The 18,072-nt window shown below is 47.1% G+C and overlaps 1 protein-coding gene across 1 annotated transcript in view; it reads right to left on the bottom strand.

Annotated features, from left to right (window-relative positions):
• Positions 1–18,072, bottom strand: part of LOC106587877 (transmembrane channel-like protein 3) — a 59,781-nt gene that overhangs the window by 15,336 nt on the left and 26,373 nt on the right. Inside the window, exons 9-13 of the mRNA XM_045708975.2 lie at positions 12,575–12,722; positions 5,584–5,693; positions 5,284–5,377; positions 4,535–4,813; positions 377–505 (exon numbers count right to left, since the gene is read on the bottom strand). Coding sequence (XP_045564931.2) covers positions 377–505; positions 4,535–4,813; positions 5,284–5,377; positions 5,584–5,693; positions 12,575–12,722 — 760 coding nt within the window. The remainder of the gene's footprint in view (positions 1–376; positions 506–4,534; positions 4,814–5,283; positions 5,378–5,583; positions 5,694–12,574; positions 12,723–18,072) is intronic.

Below are 18,072 nucleotides of genomic sequence, written 5' to 3'. Positions count from 1 at the left end.
TAAAATAAAGTTGCCTCCTGATAGATGCAACAGCTTGGGCCTGCCGTGATGGCGTGGACTAAACCAGAACATACAGTTACCAGGAGCAATTAAAAAGCATGTCATCCAACTGTGACTTGCAAACCGTACTGCACTTCAACATAGTTTGCACTTATCGTCTGATTACAATTGACGTCTGGATAACGACACAGTCACAATCACCCTTGGGTTCAAACAGTATTTGTTTTCTTTCAAACCCTTTGAGCTTGCCTGGAGTACCATATGGGCAGTATTTGCACTTTCGGGACTATTCCATTGCACCAAGCAAGCTCAGTTAAGCACAGCTAGACTATTTGAAAGTAAACAAATACTTTTTGAATGGAGGTTGAGTACATACAAACTTGCTCTCCAGGTCCCAGCAGCAGCAGTCACTCAGGTACCTGACCACCAGCCCTCTGATGAAGTCTATCAACAGGATACTGGCCACCGTGAAGATCATATCGATGATAGACAGCTTCAACATCTCCTACAATACAACACATATAAACATATGAGCATAATGAAACGCACTGTTATAGCTACTGTCTGGTAACTATCTGTTATTGGGTCGCCTTTAAGGTCATTCTGGTCATTCTGTAATGACACTAGCTAACACCTACTAGCACTGATGTCACTGTCAGCTTTATTGCGGGGAGTTTTACTTGCAGTGACTGTGGCATGTGGATGTCACATCCTACCTTATTTGAATGTAAGTCGCTCTGGATAAGAGCGCCAGCTAAATGAATAAAATGTATACTTTATGTCTTTCAGAAAAACTCATAACATCTGTCCTAACTGTACATAACTCATGGGAAATGGATCATCAAGCTATACTTATCAGACCTGGGTTCTTGCACTTTTGGGGACTTTACTATTGGTTGAAAGCTCGTTCAAGCATTTGAAAATATAAAAACATATAATTTGAACCCAGCTCTGCTAATTATATGATGCCATTTTCTTGTTGAGAATATCCACTCCTGAGACGACGACACACGATATACCCTCCTATTGATCTGCACCAAGAACAAGTCATCCGTTTTGCATCCTTGGCCTAGTGACAGCTTCATTACCTGAATGTCTGCCTGGGTACGTTTCAATCCATACTCAATCTATTGTTTAGGGGGAAACAATCGCCGCAGGACAAGGCATTTTCATTTTTCTTGTCGGGCATAATGCCTTTAAGAGGTATTAAGGATAACTGTCTGAGGGATGAGACTGTTGATTATTAGGTCTGTGTACAGACAGAATGATCTAGAACGGTAATAGTTATTGGTGCTTACCGTACACACAGAGTGCTTAGGCTGACATGGTTGAACTACTCCAGTGTTATGTTTCATAATAGATTACTGTGACAGTAGTAATACACATTTCCTTTGTAGAATAGATAAAGCCTTCCCTGTGGCTCAGTTGGTAGGGCATGGTTTTTGCAACGCCAGCATGGTGTGTGCAACGCCAGGGTTGTGGGTTCAATTCCCACGGGGGGCAAAAAAACAAAACATTTTTTAATTTTTTAAAAGTCCATGAAATGTATGCATTCACTACTGTAAGTCACTCTGGATAAGAGCGTCTGCTAAATGACTAAAATAAATAAAAATAATAAAGATCTATTCTAGGGGACTTTTATTATGAAGACTCCTTGTGAATGTATGTGTTATGGATGTTGTTATAAATTCTACATAAAGGTGTTATGAATGATACCACAGCATTCATAAAGATGTTATCAATGATACCACAGCATTCATAAAGGTGTTATAAATGATACCACAGCGTTGTGAATGATACCACAGCACTCATAAAGGTGTTGTGAATGATACCACAGCACTCATAAAGGTGTTATGAATGATACCACAGCACTCATAAAGGTGTTGTGAATGATACCACAGCACTCATAAAGGTGTTGTGAATGATACCACAGCACTCATAAAGGTGTTGTGAATGATACCACAGCACTCATAAAGGTGTTATGAATGATACCACAGCACTCATAAAGGTGTTGTGAATGATACCACAGCACTCATAAAGGTGTTGTGAATGATACCACAGCACTCATAAAGACGTTATCAATGATACCACAGCATTCATAAAGGTGTTATAAATGATACCACAGCGTTGTGAATGATACCACAGCATTCATAAAGATGTTATCAATGATACCACAGCATTCATAAAGGTGTTATAAATGATACCACAGCGTTGTGAATGATACCACAGCACTCATAAAGGTGTTGTGAATGATACCACAGCACTCATAAAGGTGTTATGAATGATACCACAGCACTCATAAAGGTGTTGTGAATGATACCACAGCACTCATAAAGGTGTTGTGAATGATACCACAGCACTCATAAAGGTGTTGTGAATGATACCACAGCACTCATAAAGGTGTTATGAATGATACCACAGCACTCATAAAGGTGTTGTGAATGATAGCACAGCACTCATAAAGGTGTTGTGAATGATACCACAGCACTCATAAAGGTGTTAGGAATGATACCACAGCACTCATAAAGGTGTTAGGAATGATACCCTCATAAAGGTATTAGGAATGATACCACAGCACTCATGAAGGTGTTATGAATGATACCAGAGCACTCATGAAGGTGTTATGAATGATTTCATGAAAATGTTATGAATGCCTTACAGTTAAAGTTGGAAGTTTACATACACCTTAGCCAAATACATTTAAACTCCGTTTTTCACAATTCCTGACATTTAATCCTAGTAAAAATTCCCTGTCTTAAGTCAGTTAGGATCACCACTTTATTTTAAGAATGTGAAATGTCAGAATAATAGTAGAGAGAATGATTTATTTCAGCTTTTATTTCTTTCATCACATTCCCAGTGGGGTCAGAAGTTTACATGCTTGCCTTTAAATTGTTTAACTTGGGTCAAACATTTCGGGTAGCCTTCCACAAGCTTCCCACAATAAATTGGGTGAATTTTGGCCCATTCCTCCTTACAGAGCTGGTGTAACTGAGTCAGGTTTGTTTTCCTCCTTGCTCGCACACACTTTTTCAGTTCTGCCCACAGATTTTCTATAGGATTGAGGTCAGGGCTTTGTGATGCCCACTCCAATACCTTGACTTTGTTGTCCTTAAGCCATTTGCCACAACTTTGGAAGTATGCTTGGGGTCATTGTCCATTTGGAAGACCCATTTGCGACCAAGCTTTAACTTCCTGACTGATGTCTTGAGATGTTGCTTCAATATATCCACATCATTTTCCTCCCTTATGAAGCCATCTATTTTGTGAAGTGCACCAGTCCCTTCTGGAGCAAAGCACCCCCCACGACATGATGCTGCCACCCCCGTGCTTCACGGTTGGGATGGTGTTCTTCGGCTTTCAAACCTCCCCCTTTTTCCTCCAAACATAACGATGGTCATTATGGCCAAACAGTTCTATTTTTGTTTCATCAGACCAGAGGACATTTCTCCAAAAAGTACGATATTTGTCCCCATGTGCAGTTGCAAACCATAGTCTGGCTTTTTTTATGGCGGTTTTGGAGCAGTGGCTTCTTGCTTGATGAGCGGCCTTTCAGGTTATGTCGATATAGGACTTGTTTTACTGTGTATACAGATACTTTTGTAAAGGTTACCTCCAACATCTCCACAAGGTCGTTTGCTGTTGTTCTGGGATTGATTTGCACTTTTCGCACCAAACAACGTTCATCTCTAGGAGACAGAATGAGTCTCCTTCCTGAGCGGTATGACGGCTGCGTGGTCCCATGGTGTTTATACTTGCGTACTATTGTTTGTACAGATGAACGTGGTACGTTCAGGCGTTTGGAAATTGCTCCCAAGGATGAACCAGACTTGGGAGCAATTTTTCTGGGGTCTTGGCTGATTTCTTTTGATTTTCCCATGATGTCAAGCAAAGAGGCACTAAGTTTGAAGGTAGGCCTTGAAATACATCCACAGGTGCACCGCCAATTGACTCAAATGATGTCAATTAGCCTATCAGAAGCTTCTAAAGCCATGACATAATTTTCTGGAATTTTCCAAGCTGTTTAAAGGCACAGTCAACTTAGTGTATGTAAACGTCTGACCCACGGGAATGGTGATACAGTGAATTATAAGTGAAATAATCTGTCTGTAATCAATTGTTGGAAAAATTAGATGTCCTAACCGACTTGCCAAAACTATAGTTTGTTAACAAGACATTTGTGGAGTGGTTAAAAAACAAGTTCTAATGACTCCAACCTAAGTGAATGTAAACTTCCAACTTCAACTGTATGTATTCATGTAAATTGTCAGGTTGATGATGGAGTGTCCCTGTAACAGTTCTACTCTGGCCTATGCAAAAGGTCTCGACCTTCATGGAACAGTTGTTAGTACACTTGCTCTGTAAAGTGTTGCTCAATTAATGTTAAAAGATGAATGAATGGACAAATGGACAGATTAACAAATTAATTAAGAAATGAATGGACAAATAAATGAAGGAAGAAATGAATGAATTGACAAATTAACAAATGAGCGAATTAACAAATGAACGAATGACAAGGAATTAACTTCTGCACCTGTCCAACGTAGGTCTCCCAGCACTCGTCCGGTTTCTTCTGCTTGTTCTGCTCAAACATCCCAGTGTGGTTGTACATGGTTGCCATGGTGACCTTGCTAGTGCTGATGCTGGTGTTGACATCCAGCACCATGGCAATGGTCGCTATGGTGCTGTTGCGGTTTTCAGAGATGGAGATGTCAGATACGAGGGTGGAGAGGCTCGTCTCCCTCGGCTGGGAGATAGTTGCCATGAATGCCGTGGAGTCAGACAAGTTCCCCGAAACCACAGAGGCCGCCGCCTGGAAATGATCCATCAAAACCATTAATTAATCAATCAACCAATCAACCAGTCAGTCTGTCTATCCATCCATCAGTCAATCAGAGCTTGAAAAATGTATGAACATTTTCATAATTTCATTCCTTTGTTTTCTAAACCTTCCCCACATTGACAGATCAAGATCGCTGTTAACAGTAGCATCCAGGCTGCATCACATCCAGCCGTGATTGGTAGTCCCATAGGGCGCCGTCTGGGGTAGGCCGTCATTGTAAAAAATAATTTGCTCTTAACTGACTTGCCTAGTTAAATAAAGGTTTTAAAAAATCTAATAATAATTTAACTTTTTTTTTTAAAGCATTGACATTAACATCAGCAATAACAGTAACATTTATTTATTGATTGGGGACTGCGGCACAATACGGAAAGAGTTTAGTGACATGGCTGGTATGGTGTCCATATTAGGAAAGCCTCAATCTCAGCAGGACTACTTACAGCTGCAGCAGCTGACGCCATACTCATACTGTTGACCTTGTCCAGAAGGGCAATGATGAGGCTGTACAGGTTACCCAGATACAACACCAGGACTCTGTGGCGAGGAGACATAACATTCACTGCATTACAAAAGAAAGAAAACAAGCTAAAATCAATTTAGTAGCAACATTAACTAACAGTACAGCTACGGTGTAGTTACATGTCAAAATATGAATCCAATTTCACTGATACTCTACTGTATCTGTGAAACGTAATGTTAAGTGTGGCCAAATGAGATTTGAGGTGCTGTCAGAGTCAGACCTGGCCAGCTGGAAGCGGAGGGAGGTCCTAGGATGGTACATCTCCAGCTGAGCCACCAGCTCAAAGGCAGACGGGGCGATCATGGTGATGAGGGAGACCACCACACTCACCTGGGACAGGAAACAGGATATGACATCAGACACTGGGTATGTTAAGAAATAGACACGTTCATATACGCCTGATGACATCATAAGGAGTCATTGTATCAGGACCTTCTCTTCTCTTTTTCACTAATATATGGAGGCATCGGAGGAGCAAGCAGTTAGGAGCAAGAGGCTGTCCAACTCAGAATTCCAAGTCAGAAACTCTGGCATCTTTCTAGAGCTTTGACTTTCCGACCTGAAGATCACTGACGTCATGATTTGACCAGTTTTTTCTCTCCAGAGTTCCCAGTTGTCTTGAAAACACCATCAGTCCAGGCAGTGACATCAGGGTAGTGGAAACAGTTATCTTATCAAAGCCCTTACAGGCATCCATTATCCTGAACTGAATTAAATGATCAGCTGTCATGCACAGATGGTGATACATGTAGCTGGTGATAGCAGTCTCCCTATTGGTCTCCAGTTTCACATTAACGCCTTTATTACAGCATTCTGAGAGGAAATTATGCGAGAGAAACACAAGGCACGATGTAATTGAAGTCCTGTCACATATGTCTTTGTCATCAGGGAAATCAAGTGCCTAAAATGAGATACAGTAGCTATAATCCATCAACCAAGTTAAACACAATATTGTAAGGTTTTCCGGACTCAGAGTAAGCCTACTTACAAAACATTAAGGACACCTGCTCTTTCCATGACATAGACTGACCTGGTGAATACAGGTTAAAGCTATGATCCCTTACTGATGTCACTTGTAAAATCCACTTAAATCAGTGTAGATGAAGAGGAGGAGACAGATTAAATAAGGATTTTTAAGCACTGAGACAATTGAGACATTGATTGTGTATGTGTGCCATTCAGAGGGTGAATGGGAAAGACAAAACATTTAAGTGCCTTTGAATGGAGTATGGTAGTAGGTGCCAGGTCGCACCGGTTTGTGACAAGAACTGCAACGCCGCTGGGTTTTTCACACTCAACAGTTTCCCATGTGTATCAAGAATGGCCCACCACCCAAAGAACATCCTGTCACAATATCCACAGAAGATGGCGCCCCTCCTCGGTTGGGCGGCGCTCGGCGGTCGTCGTCGCCGGTCTACTAGCTGCCACCGATCTATGTTTCTGTGTTCTTTGTTTTTTGTCTGTCTAGGTCCGCACCTGTTTCTTGTCTGTCATTAGTGGAGGGGGTATTTAGTTTGGTCCTTTGGGTTCGTTTTTTGTGCGGGATTAATTGTATGTCAGCGGGCAGTGCTTGTGTACGCTGTTGTTGTGTTTTCCCAACTGTCACGTCCTGACCAGCAGAGGGAGTAATTGTATTAGTTTTGGTCAGGACGTGGCAGAGGGATTTTGTTTATGTGTTTCGGGGTGATGGTTTATGTAGTAGGGTAGTTGATTTATTATTTCCGGGTTTTGTGGTCACTGCTCTATTTTAGTCTATGTCTATGTTCTTTCTAGTTAGTCTGTGTCTATGTGTAGTTAATTGGGGTGTGGACTCTCAATTGAAGGCAAGGGTTGTGTAGTTGCCTTTGATTGAGAGTCCTATATATTAGGGTGTGTTTGTGTTGGTGATTTGTGGGAGGTTGTCTCTTGTTTAGCTGTTTTTGCCTGACAAGACTGTCGTTCGTCGTTTATCATTGTTATTATTTTTGTATACGTGTTGTTTGGTTTTCCTTCTTTCTCCGATTAAAAGAAGATGAGTATACAACTCACTGCATATTGGTCTGACAGTGATTTCTCCTTATCGTCAGACGACGAGAGTTGTGACACCAGCGGAACACGTTGGATTATTATTACTGCCGGGCTGCGCCCCGTGCGTATTTTTTATTTTGTGGATTACCTGTTTTCCCTTTTAGGTATTGTGCGATCCCTGTGCCTTTTTTGACCACCGAGTGTCAGTGTAAATAAACTTCGGCACTACTGGACATAAGTCTCCTGCGTTTGACTCTGCCCCTTCCTCCTGCCCTTAAGGATCCGTGACAGAATCCCGCACCAAATTTACATGGAGTCAGCAGGAGCAGAAGCACCGTCAGTAGCGGAGCAGGTGTCACAGCACGCCAGCCTCCTCCACCGTCTGGGCTCGGCGATGGACCAGGTGCTGACCCGATTAGAGAGCTGGGAGAGAGGTGCTTCCCCCACCGGACCAGCTCCGGTTCCTCAGCTGGCGCCCCTACCGATACCCCCTGAAGCGGGCTCGAGCGGGATCCGGATTACGCCGCAGAGGGAATTTGATGGGACGGCTGCAGGGTGTAAGGGGTTTTTGCTCCAGATTGAACTGTACCTGGCGACCGTCCGCCCCTCTCCCTCCGACGAAGGAAAAGTGAGCGTCCTCATCTCTTGTCTTATGGGTAGAGCCCTGGAATGGGCCAACGCGGTCTGGGATGGCCCAGACTCGGCTCGGGGCGACTACCCGGAGTTCACCCGTCGCTTCCGGGCGGTATTCGATCATCCCCCGGAGGGCAAGGCGGCGGGTGAGCGGTTGTTTCACTTGAGACAGGGGACGAGGAGCGCTCAGGACTTCGCCCTGGAGTTCCGGACCCTCGCCGTGGGATCGGGGTGGAATGAGCGGGCCCTGATGGATCACTATCGTTGCAGTCTCCGAGAGGATGTCCGCCGGGAGCTGGCTTGTAGGGACCACACCATCACCCTTGACCAGCTGGTGGATTTGTCCATCAGGCTGGACAACCTGCTGGCTACCCGGGGACGTGCTAGTCGGGGCCTGTTCGTTCCACCTCCCAGCCCTCCTGCTCCACTGCCCATGGAGATAGGAGGAGCTGCTTCGAGGAGGACCGGAGGGGAGGGCCTCTCCTGCACCAACTGTGGGCGCAGAGGACACACTGTGGACCAGTGCTGGAGGGGTCCACCCGGGAGTTCGGATGACAGGCAGAGCACTACATCGACCCCCCAGGTGAGTCAGCACCAGCCACACCCAGAGCCCCATGTCGACCACATGTACACTTCAGTTTGTTTTCCCGATTTTTCCCCTCACTTCCTGTATAAGGCACTAGTCGATTCAGGTGCAGCTGGGAGTTTTATGGACCGTGGGGTCGCTAATAGGTTAGGGATTCCCCTGGTTCAGCTGGACCACCCCTTCCCTGTGCACGCCCTAGATAGTCGACCGCTAGGGTCCGGCCAAGTGGGGGAGGTTACTGTGCCACTGGTTATGGCGACGTGGGGGGGTCATGTGGAATGTATCAGCCTATTCCTCATTGACTCCCCGGATTCCCTGGGAATCCCCTGGCTAGCCACTCACAACCCTCAGATTTTGTGGAGGCAGAGGGCTCTTAAGGGGTGGTCGAGGGAGTGCTCAGGTAGGTGTATAGGAGTTTCCATCGGTGCAACCACGGTGGAGAGCCCAGACCAAGTCTCTACCGTGCACATTCCCTCTGAATATGCTGATTTGGCTATCGCCTTCAGTAAAACGAAGGCGACTCAATTACCACCCCATCGACAGGGGGATTGTGCGATAAACCTCCAGGCTGACGCGGCCCTTCCTAAAAGTCACGTGTATCCTCTGTCTCAGGAGGAGACAGTGGCTATGGAGACATACGTCACTGAGTCCTTGAGACAGGGATACATTCGGCCATCTAAATCACCCGTCTCCTCGAGCTTCTTTTTTGTGAAGAAGAAGGAGGGAGGCCTGCGCCCGTGCATTGACTATAGAGGTCTAAATTCTATCACAGTGGGGTTCAGTTACCCACTACCTCTCATTGCTACGGCAGTGGAGTCATTTCACGGGGCGCGCTTCTTCACCAAACTAGATCTCAGGAGCGCGTATAACCTGGTGCGTATCCGAGATGGAGACGAGTGGAAAACCGCATTTAGTACCACATCTGGCCATTATGAGTACCTCGTCATGCCGTATGGGTTAAAAAATGCTCCCGCTGTCTTCCAATCCTTTGTGGACGAGGTTCTCAGAGACATGCTCGGACAGGGTGTGGTGGTGTACATCGATGACATCCTGATCTACTCTGCCACACGCGCCACGCATGTGGCTCTGGTGCGCAAAATGCTTGGGCGGCTGCTGGAGCATAACCTATACGTCAAGGCTGAGAAATGTGAGTTCTCCAAACGAGCCGTCTCTATTCTGGGATATCGCATTTCCACCACAGGGGTGGTGATGGAATGTGACCGCGTTACGGCTGTGCGTAATTGGCCGTCCCCTACCACGGAGAAGGAGGTGCAGTGGTTCTTGGGGTTCGACAATTATTACCGGAGGTTTATCCGGGGTTTTGGTCAGGTGGCAGCTCCCATTACCTCACTGATGAAGGGGGGTCCGGTGAGACTGCGGTGGTCGGCAGAGGCGGACAGAGCCTTCCGTCGTCTGAAGGTTCTGTTAACCGACGCTCCGGTGCTGGCGCATCCGGATCCCTCTTTGCCATTCATAGTGGAGGTGGACGCATCCGAGGCTGGGGTAGGAGCAGTGCTGTCACAGCGTTCGGGCGCTCCTCCGAAGCTCCGCCCCTGCGCATTCTTTTCCAAGAGGCTGAGCCCGGCGGAGCGCAACTATGATGTGGGGGACAGGGAGTTGTTAGCCGTGGTCAAGGCTTTGACAGTGTGGAGACATTGGCTTGAGGGGGCACGTCACCCTTTTCTCATCTGGACCGACCACCGTAACCTGGAGTACATCCGGACAGCGAGGAGACTTAATCCTCGTCAAGCCAGGTGGGCCATGTTCTTTACAAGGTTCCAATTTACCCTTTCATACATTCCGGGTTCTCGGAACCGGGGGGCCGACGCACTGTCGCGTCTCTACGACCCCGAGGAGCGGACCATCGATCCCACTCCCATACTCCCTGCTTCCTGTCTAGTGGCACCGGTGGTATGGGAGGTGGATGCGGACATCGAGCGGGTGGTTCAGTCAGAACCCACTCCACCTCAATGTCCCGCGGGTCTGAAGTTCGTTCTGCTTGGTGTTCGCGATCGCCTGATCCGATGGGCCCACACTCTACCCTCCTCGGGTCATCCTGGGGTGGAACGGACAGTGCGAGGCCTGAAAGGAAAGTACTGGTGGCCCACCTTGGCTGAGGATGTAAGACACTATGTCTCTTCCTGTTCGGGGTGCGCCCAGTGCAAGGCTCCTAGGCACCTGCCTCGGGGGAAACTACAGCCCCTCCCCGTTCCACAGCGACCTTGGTCTCACCTCTCCGTGGATTTCCTTACGGATCTCCCGCCACCTCAGGGGAACACCACGATCCTGGTCGTTGTGGATCGGTTCTCGAAGTCCTGCCGTCTGTTCCCGTTGCCCGGTCTTCCTACGGCCCTACAGACCGCGGAGGCCCTATTCACCCATATCTTCTGGCACTACGGGGTGCCCGAGGACATTGGATCTGATCGGGGTCCCCAGTTCACTTCCAGGGTGTGGAGGTCGTTTATGGAGAGGCTGGGGGTCTCGGTCAGCCTGACCTCGGGTTTTCACCCCGAGAGTAATGGGCAGGTAGAACGCATTAACCAGGATGTGGGCAGGTTTCTGCGGTCGTATTGCCAGGACCGGCCAGGGGAGTGGGCGAGTTTCGTGCCATGGGCCGAGATGGCCCAGAACTCTCAGCGCCACTCCTCTACTAACCTGTCACCTTTTCAGGTTGTATTAGGTTATCAGCCGGTCCTGGTGTCCTGGCAGACGGAGGCTCCTGCGGTGGAGGAATGGGTACAGCGCTCTCAGGAGACCTGGAGTGCTGTCCAGGAGTGCTTGAAGCGGGCGATAGGTCGTCAGAAGGAGAGCGCTGACCCCCGCCGCAGTGAGGCCCCCGTGTATAATCCGGGGGACAGAGTCTGGCTCTCGACCCGGAACCTGCCCCTCCGCCTGCCCTGCCGGAAGCTGGGTCCGCGATTTGTGGGGCCGTTCAAAGTCCTGAGGAGAATAAACAGGGTGTGTTACAGGTTACAACTCCCTTCATATTACCATATTAACCCCTCGTTTCATGTGTCTCTCCTCAGGCCGGTGGTAGCTGGTCCACTGCAGGACGCTGAGATGCGGGAGGTCCCTCCGCCCCCCCCTGGACATCGGGGGGGCCCCGGCGTACACAGTCCGGGCCATCCTGGACTCCCGACGTCGGGTAGGAGGCCTGCAGTACCTCGTGGACTGGGAGGGGTACGGCCCGGAGGAGAGGTGCTGGGTTCCGGTGGGGGACATTTTGGATCCAGCTATGCTGCAGGAGTTCCATCGTCTCCGTCCGGACCGGCCGGCGCCTCGCCCTCCGGATCGTCCCCGAGGCCGGCGTCGGCGCGCTGCGGGAGCAGCGCGTCAGGGGAGGGGTACTGTCACAATATCCACAGAAGATGGCGCCCCTCCTCGGTCGGGCGGCGCTCGGCGGTCGTCGTCGCGGTCTACTAGCTGCCACCGATCTATGTTTCTGTGTTCTTTGTTTTTTGTCTGTCTAGGTCCGCACCTGTTTCTTGTCTGTCATTAGTGGGGGGGGGGGGGGTATTTAGTTTGGTCCTTTGGGTTCGTTTTTTGTGCGGGATAAATTGTATGTCTGCGGGCAGTGTTTGTGTACGCTGTTGTTGTGTTTGCCCAGCGGAACACGTTGGATTATTATTGTTGCCGGGCTGCGCCCCGTGCGTATTTTTTCTTTCGTGGATTACCTGTTTTCCCTTTTGGGTATTGTGCTCTCCCTGTGCCTTTTTTGACCACCGAGTGTCAGTGTAAATAAACTTCGGCACTACTGGACATAAGTCTCCTGCGTTTGACTCTGCCCCCTCCTGCCCTTAAGGATCCGTGACACATCCAGCCAACTGTGGGAAGCATTGGAGTCAACATGGGCCAGCATCCCTGTGGAACACTTTCTACACCTTGTAGAGTCCATGCCCAGATGAACTGAGGCTGTACCTTAAAGGGGACACAGGGGTGGTGTTCCTAATGTTTGGTATACTCAGTGTATACTGTAGCTAGCTACCTCATTCTTCTCCCATAGTGTTAGCTCTGGCTTCTCCTGCTCTAGTTTCTGGGAGCGGTCCACCACAAAGTAGATTATATAAATGCTGCCAGCCAGAGAGAGAAGGACCAGGATGTTGGCTAGGATACGCAGACTGATCAGGACTGCTCTGGAAGACAGAGAGAGAAACAGAGAAACAGTAGTTCATGAAATCAAATGTATTTACAGTGCCTTTAGAAAGTATTTATATCTCTTGACTTATTCGACATGTTGTTGCGTTACAGCCTGAATTCAAAATGGTTAAATAAAAACATTCTCTCACCCATCTACACACAATACTCCATAATGACAAAGTGAAAACATGTTTTTAGAAATACAGAGGTATCTCATTTACATAAGAATTCACACCCCTGAGTCAATATTTTGTAGAAACAGTGTCTCAAAGAGTTTTCCACACCTGGATTGTGCAACATTTGCCCATTATTCTTTTCAAAATTATTTGAGCTCAAATTGGTTGTTGATCATTGCTAGACTGTTACGCCTGCTCCCGCTTCCCCTCTCTGGCACTCAAGGGCACCAGGCTGGCCTTCATTACGCACACCTGTCACCATCATTACGCGCATCAGCGCTCATTGGACTCACCTGGACTCCTTCACGTTGTTGATTGCCCCCTCTATATCTGTCTGTTCCTCAGCTTTGTTCCCTGTGTCAGCATTATTGCCGTAATGTCATTTTGTTCCCCCCGTCCAGATGCTGTTCTTGTTTTGTTTGACGTCCATTTTCCATTAAATATTCACTCCATGTACTTATTTCTCGTCTCCAGAGTCGGTCCTTACAGAATGCTGACACCACTATTTGAAACATCAGGGAGTTCTTGTTTTTTGTTTTTGGTGGTGACGTGGGGTTCAGGTGCTGCCGCCGATGGAACTGGGGATCCCTCAGCTGGCTCGACGGGCTACCACGCCTTAGCTGGCTCGAGAGGTTTCCTTGCCTCGGTTGGCTCGGCAGGCGCCCATACCACGTCATGCCTCAGCCGGATCGCCGGGCTCCCACGCCTCAGCCGGATCGCCGGGCTCCCACGCCTCAGCCGGATCGCCGGGCTCCCACGCTTCAGCCGGATCGCCGAGCTCCCACGCCTCAGCCGGATCGCCGGGCTCCCACGCCTCAGCCGCTCGTCGGGCTTCCACGCCTCAGCCGGCCCATCAGGCTTGCCCAGGTGGGACGCTGGGTGGCTGCCCTGGGGGGGCGTTACTGTTACGCCTGCTCTCGCTCCCCCTCTCTGGCGCTCAAGGGCACCAGGCTGCCCTTCATTACGCACACCTGTCACCATCATTACGCGCATCAGCACTCATTGGACTCACCTGGACTTCACGTTGTTGATTGCCCCCTCTATAACTGTCTGTTCCTCAGTTTTGCTCCCTGTGTCAGCATTATTGTCGTAATGTCATTTTGTTCCCCTCGTCCAGACGCTGTTCTTGTTTTGTTTGATGTCCATTTTCCATTAAATGTTCACTCCCTGTACTTGCTTCTCGTCTCCAGCGTCAGTCCTTACATAGACAACCATTTTCAGGTCTTGCCATAGATTTTCAAGTAGATTTAACCTGTTGGGGCTAGGGGGCAGTATTGAGAATTTTGAAAAAAATATGTGCCCATTTTTAACTGCCTCCTACACCAACTCAGATGCTAGGATATGCATATTATTAACAGATTTGGATAGAAAACACTCTGAATTTTCTAAAACTGTTTGAATGGTGTCTGTAAGTATAACAAAACTCATATGGCAGTCAAAACCCTGAGACAATTTCTAACAGGAAGTGGGTATCTGATGTGTTGAATTACTTTTAAGCCTATGCCATTGAAACACACAGGGACTTATTAACCTGTTAGGGCTAGGGGGCAGCATTGACACGGCTGGATAAAAAACATACCCGATTTAATCTGGTTACCACTCCTACTCAGTAACTAGAATATGCATATACTTATTACATATGGATAGAAAACACCCTAAATTTTCTAAAACTGTTTGAATGGTGTCTGTGAGTATAACAGAACTCAAATGGCAGGTCAAAACCTGAGAGATTCCTTTACAGGAAGTGGCCTGTCTGACCATTTCTGGAACTTCTTTGCCATCTCTATCATTTACTAAGGATCTCTGCTCTAACGTGACACTTCCCACGTCGTCCATAGGCTCTCAGAGCCCGGGAAAAAAGAGAATGTCGTCATTCCAGCCCCAGGCTGAAACACATTATCGCCTTTCTCAAGTGGCCCATCAAGAGACACTAGCTTATGCGCGTGACCCCGACCGCCCCCGCCTTTGGGATTTTTTCCTCTGTTTGCCGAAAAGGAGATTTCCTGTCGGAATATTATCGCTTTTCTACGAGAAAAATGACGTAAAAATTGATTTTAAACAGCGGTTGACAGGCTTCGACGTACGGCAATGGAATACTTTGAATTTTATTGTCAGGAATTGCGCCAAGCGCGCGACACTTCTTTACTATTTCGGATAGTGTCTGGAACGCACGAACAAAACGCCGCTATTCGGATATAACGATGGATTATTTTGGACCAAACCAACATTTGTTATTGAAGTAGACGTCCTGGGTGTGCATTCTGACGAAGACAACAAAAGGTAATGACATTTTTATAATAGTAAATATGATTATGGTGAGTGCTAAACTTGCCGGGTGTCTAAATAGCGAGCCCGTGATGCCTGGGCTATGTACTTAGAATATTGCAAAATGTGCTTTCACCAAAAAGCTATTTTAAAATCGGACATATCGAGTGCATAGAGGAGGTCTGTATCTATAATTCTTAAAATAATTGTTATGCTTTTTGTGAACGTTTATCGTGAGTAATTTAGTAAAATGTTAGCGAATTCCCCGTAAGTTTGCGGGGGGTATGCTAGTTCTGAACGTCACATGCTAATGTAAAAAGCTGGTTTTTGATATAAATATGAACTTGATTGAACAAAACATGCATGTATTGTATAACATAATGTCCTAGGGTTGTCATCTGATGAAGATCATCAAAGGTGAGTGCTGCATTTAGCTGTCTTCTGGGTTTTGGTGACATTATATGCTGGCTTGAAAAATGGGTGTCTGATTATTTCTGGCTTGGTACTCTGCTGACATAATCTAATGTTTTGCTTTCGTTGTAAAGCCTTTTTGAAATCGGACAGTGTGGTTAGATTAACGAGAGTCTTATCTTTAAATGGCTGTAAAATAGTCATATGTTTGAGAAATTGAAGTAATAGGATTTTGAAGATTTTGAAAATCGCGCCACAGGCTGGCAGTGGCTGTTACGTAGGTGGGACGAATTCGTCCCGCCGGTCCCATAGAGGTTAATCATTGAGCACTTCCTACGCCATCCACTAGATGTCACCAGTCTTTACAAAGTGGTTTGAGTCTTCTACTGTGAAAACTGACCGAACAAGAGACTTGGAACGTTGGTCATAAGCTGATGGCCGATACTAATCTGGCGCACGAGTGCATGTTTGGGTACTCTCGTTCCAATACGTTTTAAAAGAGAATGCAATCGTCCGCCTTGAATATTATTGAAGTTCTGATTGAAAAAGGCCCTAATGATTTATGCTATACAACGTTTGACATGTTTGAACGAACGTAAATATTTTTTTTCCCTCTTTGGTGAAGACAAGTCCGGCGGGCGTCGTTCATGTTTTTGAGTAGCCTACAGGACGCGCTAACAACACGGAGCTTTTTGGACATAAATTATGAGTTTTTTCGAATAAAACTACATTTGTTATGGACCTGGGATTCCTGGAAGTGCCTTCTGCTGAAGATAATCAAAGGTAAGGGAATATTTACATAGTATTTTTGATTTTAGATCTCTCCAACATGGCGCCTAGTCTGTATCGCAAAGCCTATTTTTCTGGGCGCAGTACTCAGATTATTGCAAAGTGTGATTTCCCAGTAAAGTTATTTTTAAATCTGGCAATGCGGTTGCGTTCACGAGATGTTAATCTATAATTCTTTGAATGACAATATAATATTTTACCAATGTTTTCGAATAGTAATTATTTAATTTGTTGTGCTGATTGACTGGCGGTATTGGAGGGAAAATATTTCCTCAACATCAACGCCATAGTAAAACGCTGTTTTTGGATATAAATATGAACTTGATAGAACAAAAAATTCATGTATTGTCTAACATAATGTCCTAGGAGTGTCATCTGATGAAGATTATCAAAGGTTAGTGCATAATTTTAGCTGGTTTTCTGCTTTTGGTGATGCCTGTCTTTGCATTGACAAAACATTACACACAGCTATTTTCAATGTACTGTCCTAACATAATCTAACTTTATGCTTTCGCCGTAAAGCCTTTTTGAAATCGGACAACGTGGTTAGATTAAGGAGATGTTTATCTTTCAAAGGGTGTAAGATAGTTGTATGTTTGAGAAATTTGAATTATGACATTTAATTGTTTTCAAATTTGGCGCCCTTGATATTTCACCTGCTGTTGATAGGGTGTACCAGGGGTGGGACGCTTACTTTTACTGAAAATACTTTAACAAAACAACTGACAACAGTTCCGTCAGGTGACATACACTAAACAGAAAACAACTACCCTCAAAAAACCCAGTCAGAAAACCCCTACTTAAATACGATTTCCAATCAGAGGCAACGAGAATCAGCTGCCTCCAATTGGAGATTAACCCAAACAACCCCAACATAGAAATAGAAAAACTAGAACTTAAACATAGAAATAGAAAACATAGAAAACCCAAAACACCCCCTGTCACGCCCTGACATCTTACTAGGGTTAGGACGTGACAGTACGTGACAAAAGTCTATGGCGGCTCAAATGCAGTCCACATAACCTTAACCTCCAGCATAGGAGGCTCCGGTTCTGGGTGTACTCCCCGCTCCACCCGCTGATCCTTCTGCTTTATTACCACCTGACCGTGGATCGTCGTCGAAGGAACCGGACTGTAGATCATTGCTGGAGGTTCTGGACTGCAGGCCGCCGGTGGAGGTTCTTGGCTGCAGGCCGCCGCTGGAGGTTCTGGGCTGCAGACCGCCGTTGAAGACTGTGGGCTGCAGACCGCCGTTGAAGACTCTGGGCTGCAGACCGCCGTTGAAGACTGTGGGCTGCAGACCGCCGTTGACGACTCTGGGCTGCAGACCGCTGTTGAAGACTCTGGACTGGGGAGCATAGCTGGAGGCTCCGGACTGGGGAGCGTAGCTGGAGGCTCCGGCTTGGGGAGCGTAGCTGGAGGCTCCGGACTGGGGAGCGTAGCTGGAGGCTCCGGACTGGGGAGCGTAGCTGGAGGCTCCGGACTGAAGAGCGTTGCTGGAGGCTCTGAACTGAGGAGTGTCACTGGAGGCTCCAGACGGAAAAGCGTCGCCGGAGGCTCCGGACTGGGAGGCGTCATAATAGGTTCCGGACTAGTGACCGTTGCTGCTGGCTCCATGCCATGGAGCATCTCTACAGGTTCCGCGCCAAGGATCATCACTGGAGGCTTCTTACCATGTATTATCTCTACAGGTGCCGGGCCATGG

This window comes from Salmo salar, chromosome 26 (genome assembly GCF_965601325.2).
Source record: "Salmo salar chromosome 26, fSalSal1, whole genome shotgun sequence".
NCBI lineage: Eukaryota > Metazoa > Chordata > Actinopteri > Salmoniformes > Salmonidae > Salmo > Salmo salar.
The sequence above is the reverse complement of the archived record's forward strand: the minus strand, read 5'-3'. Positions and strand labels throughout refer to the sequence as shown.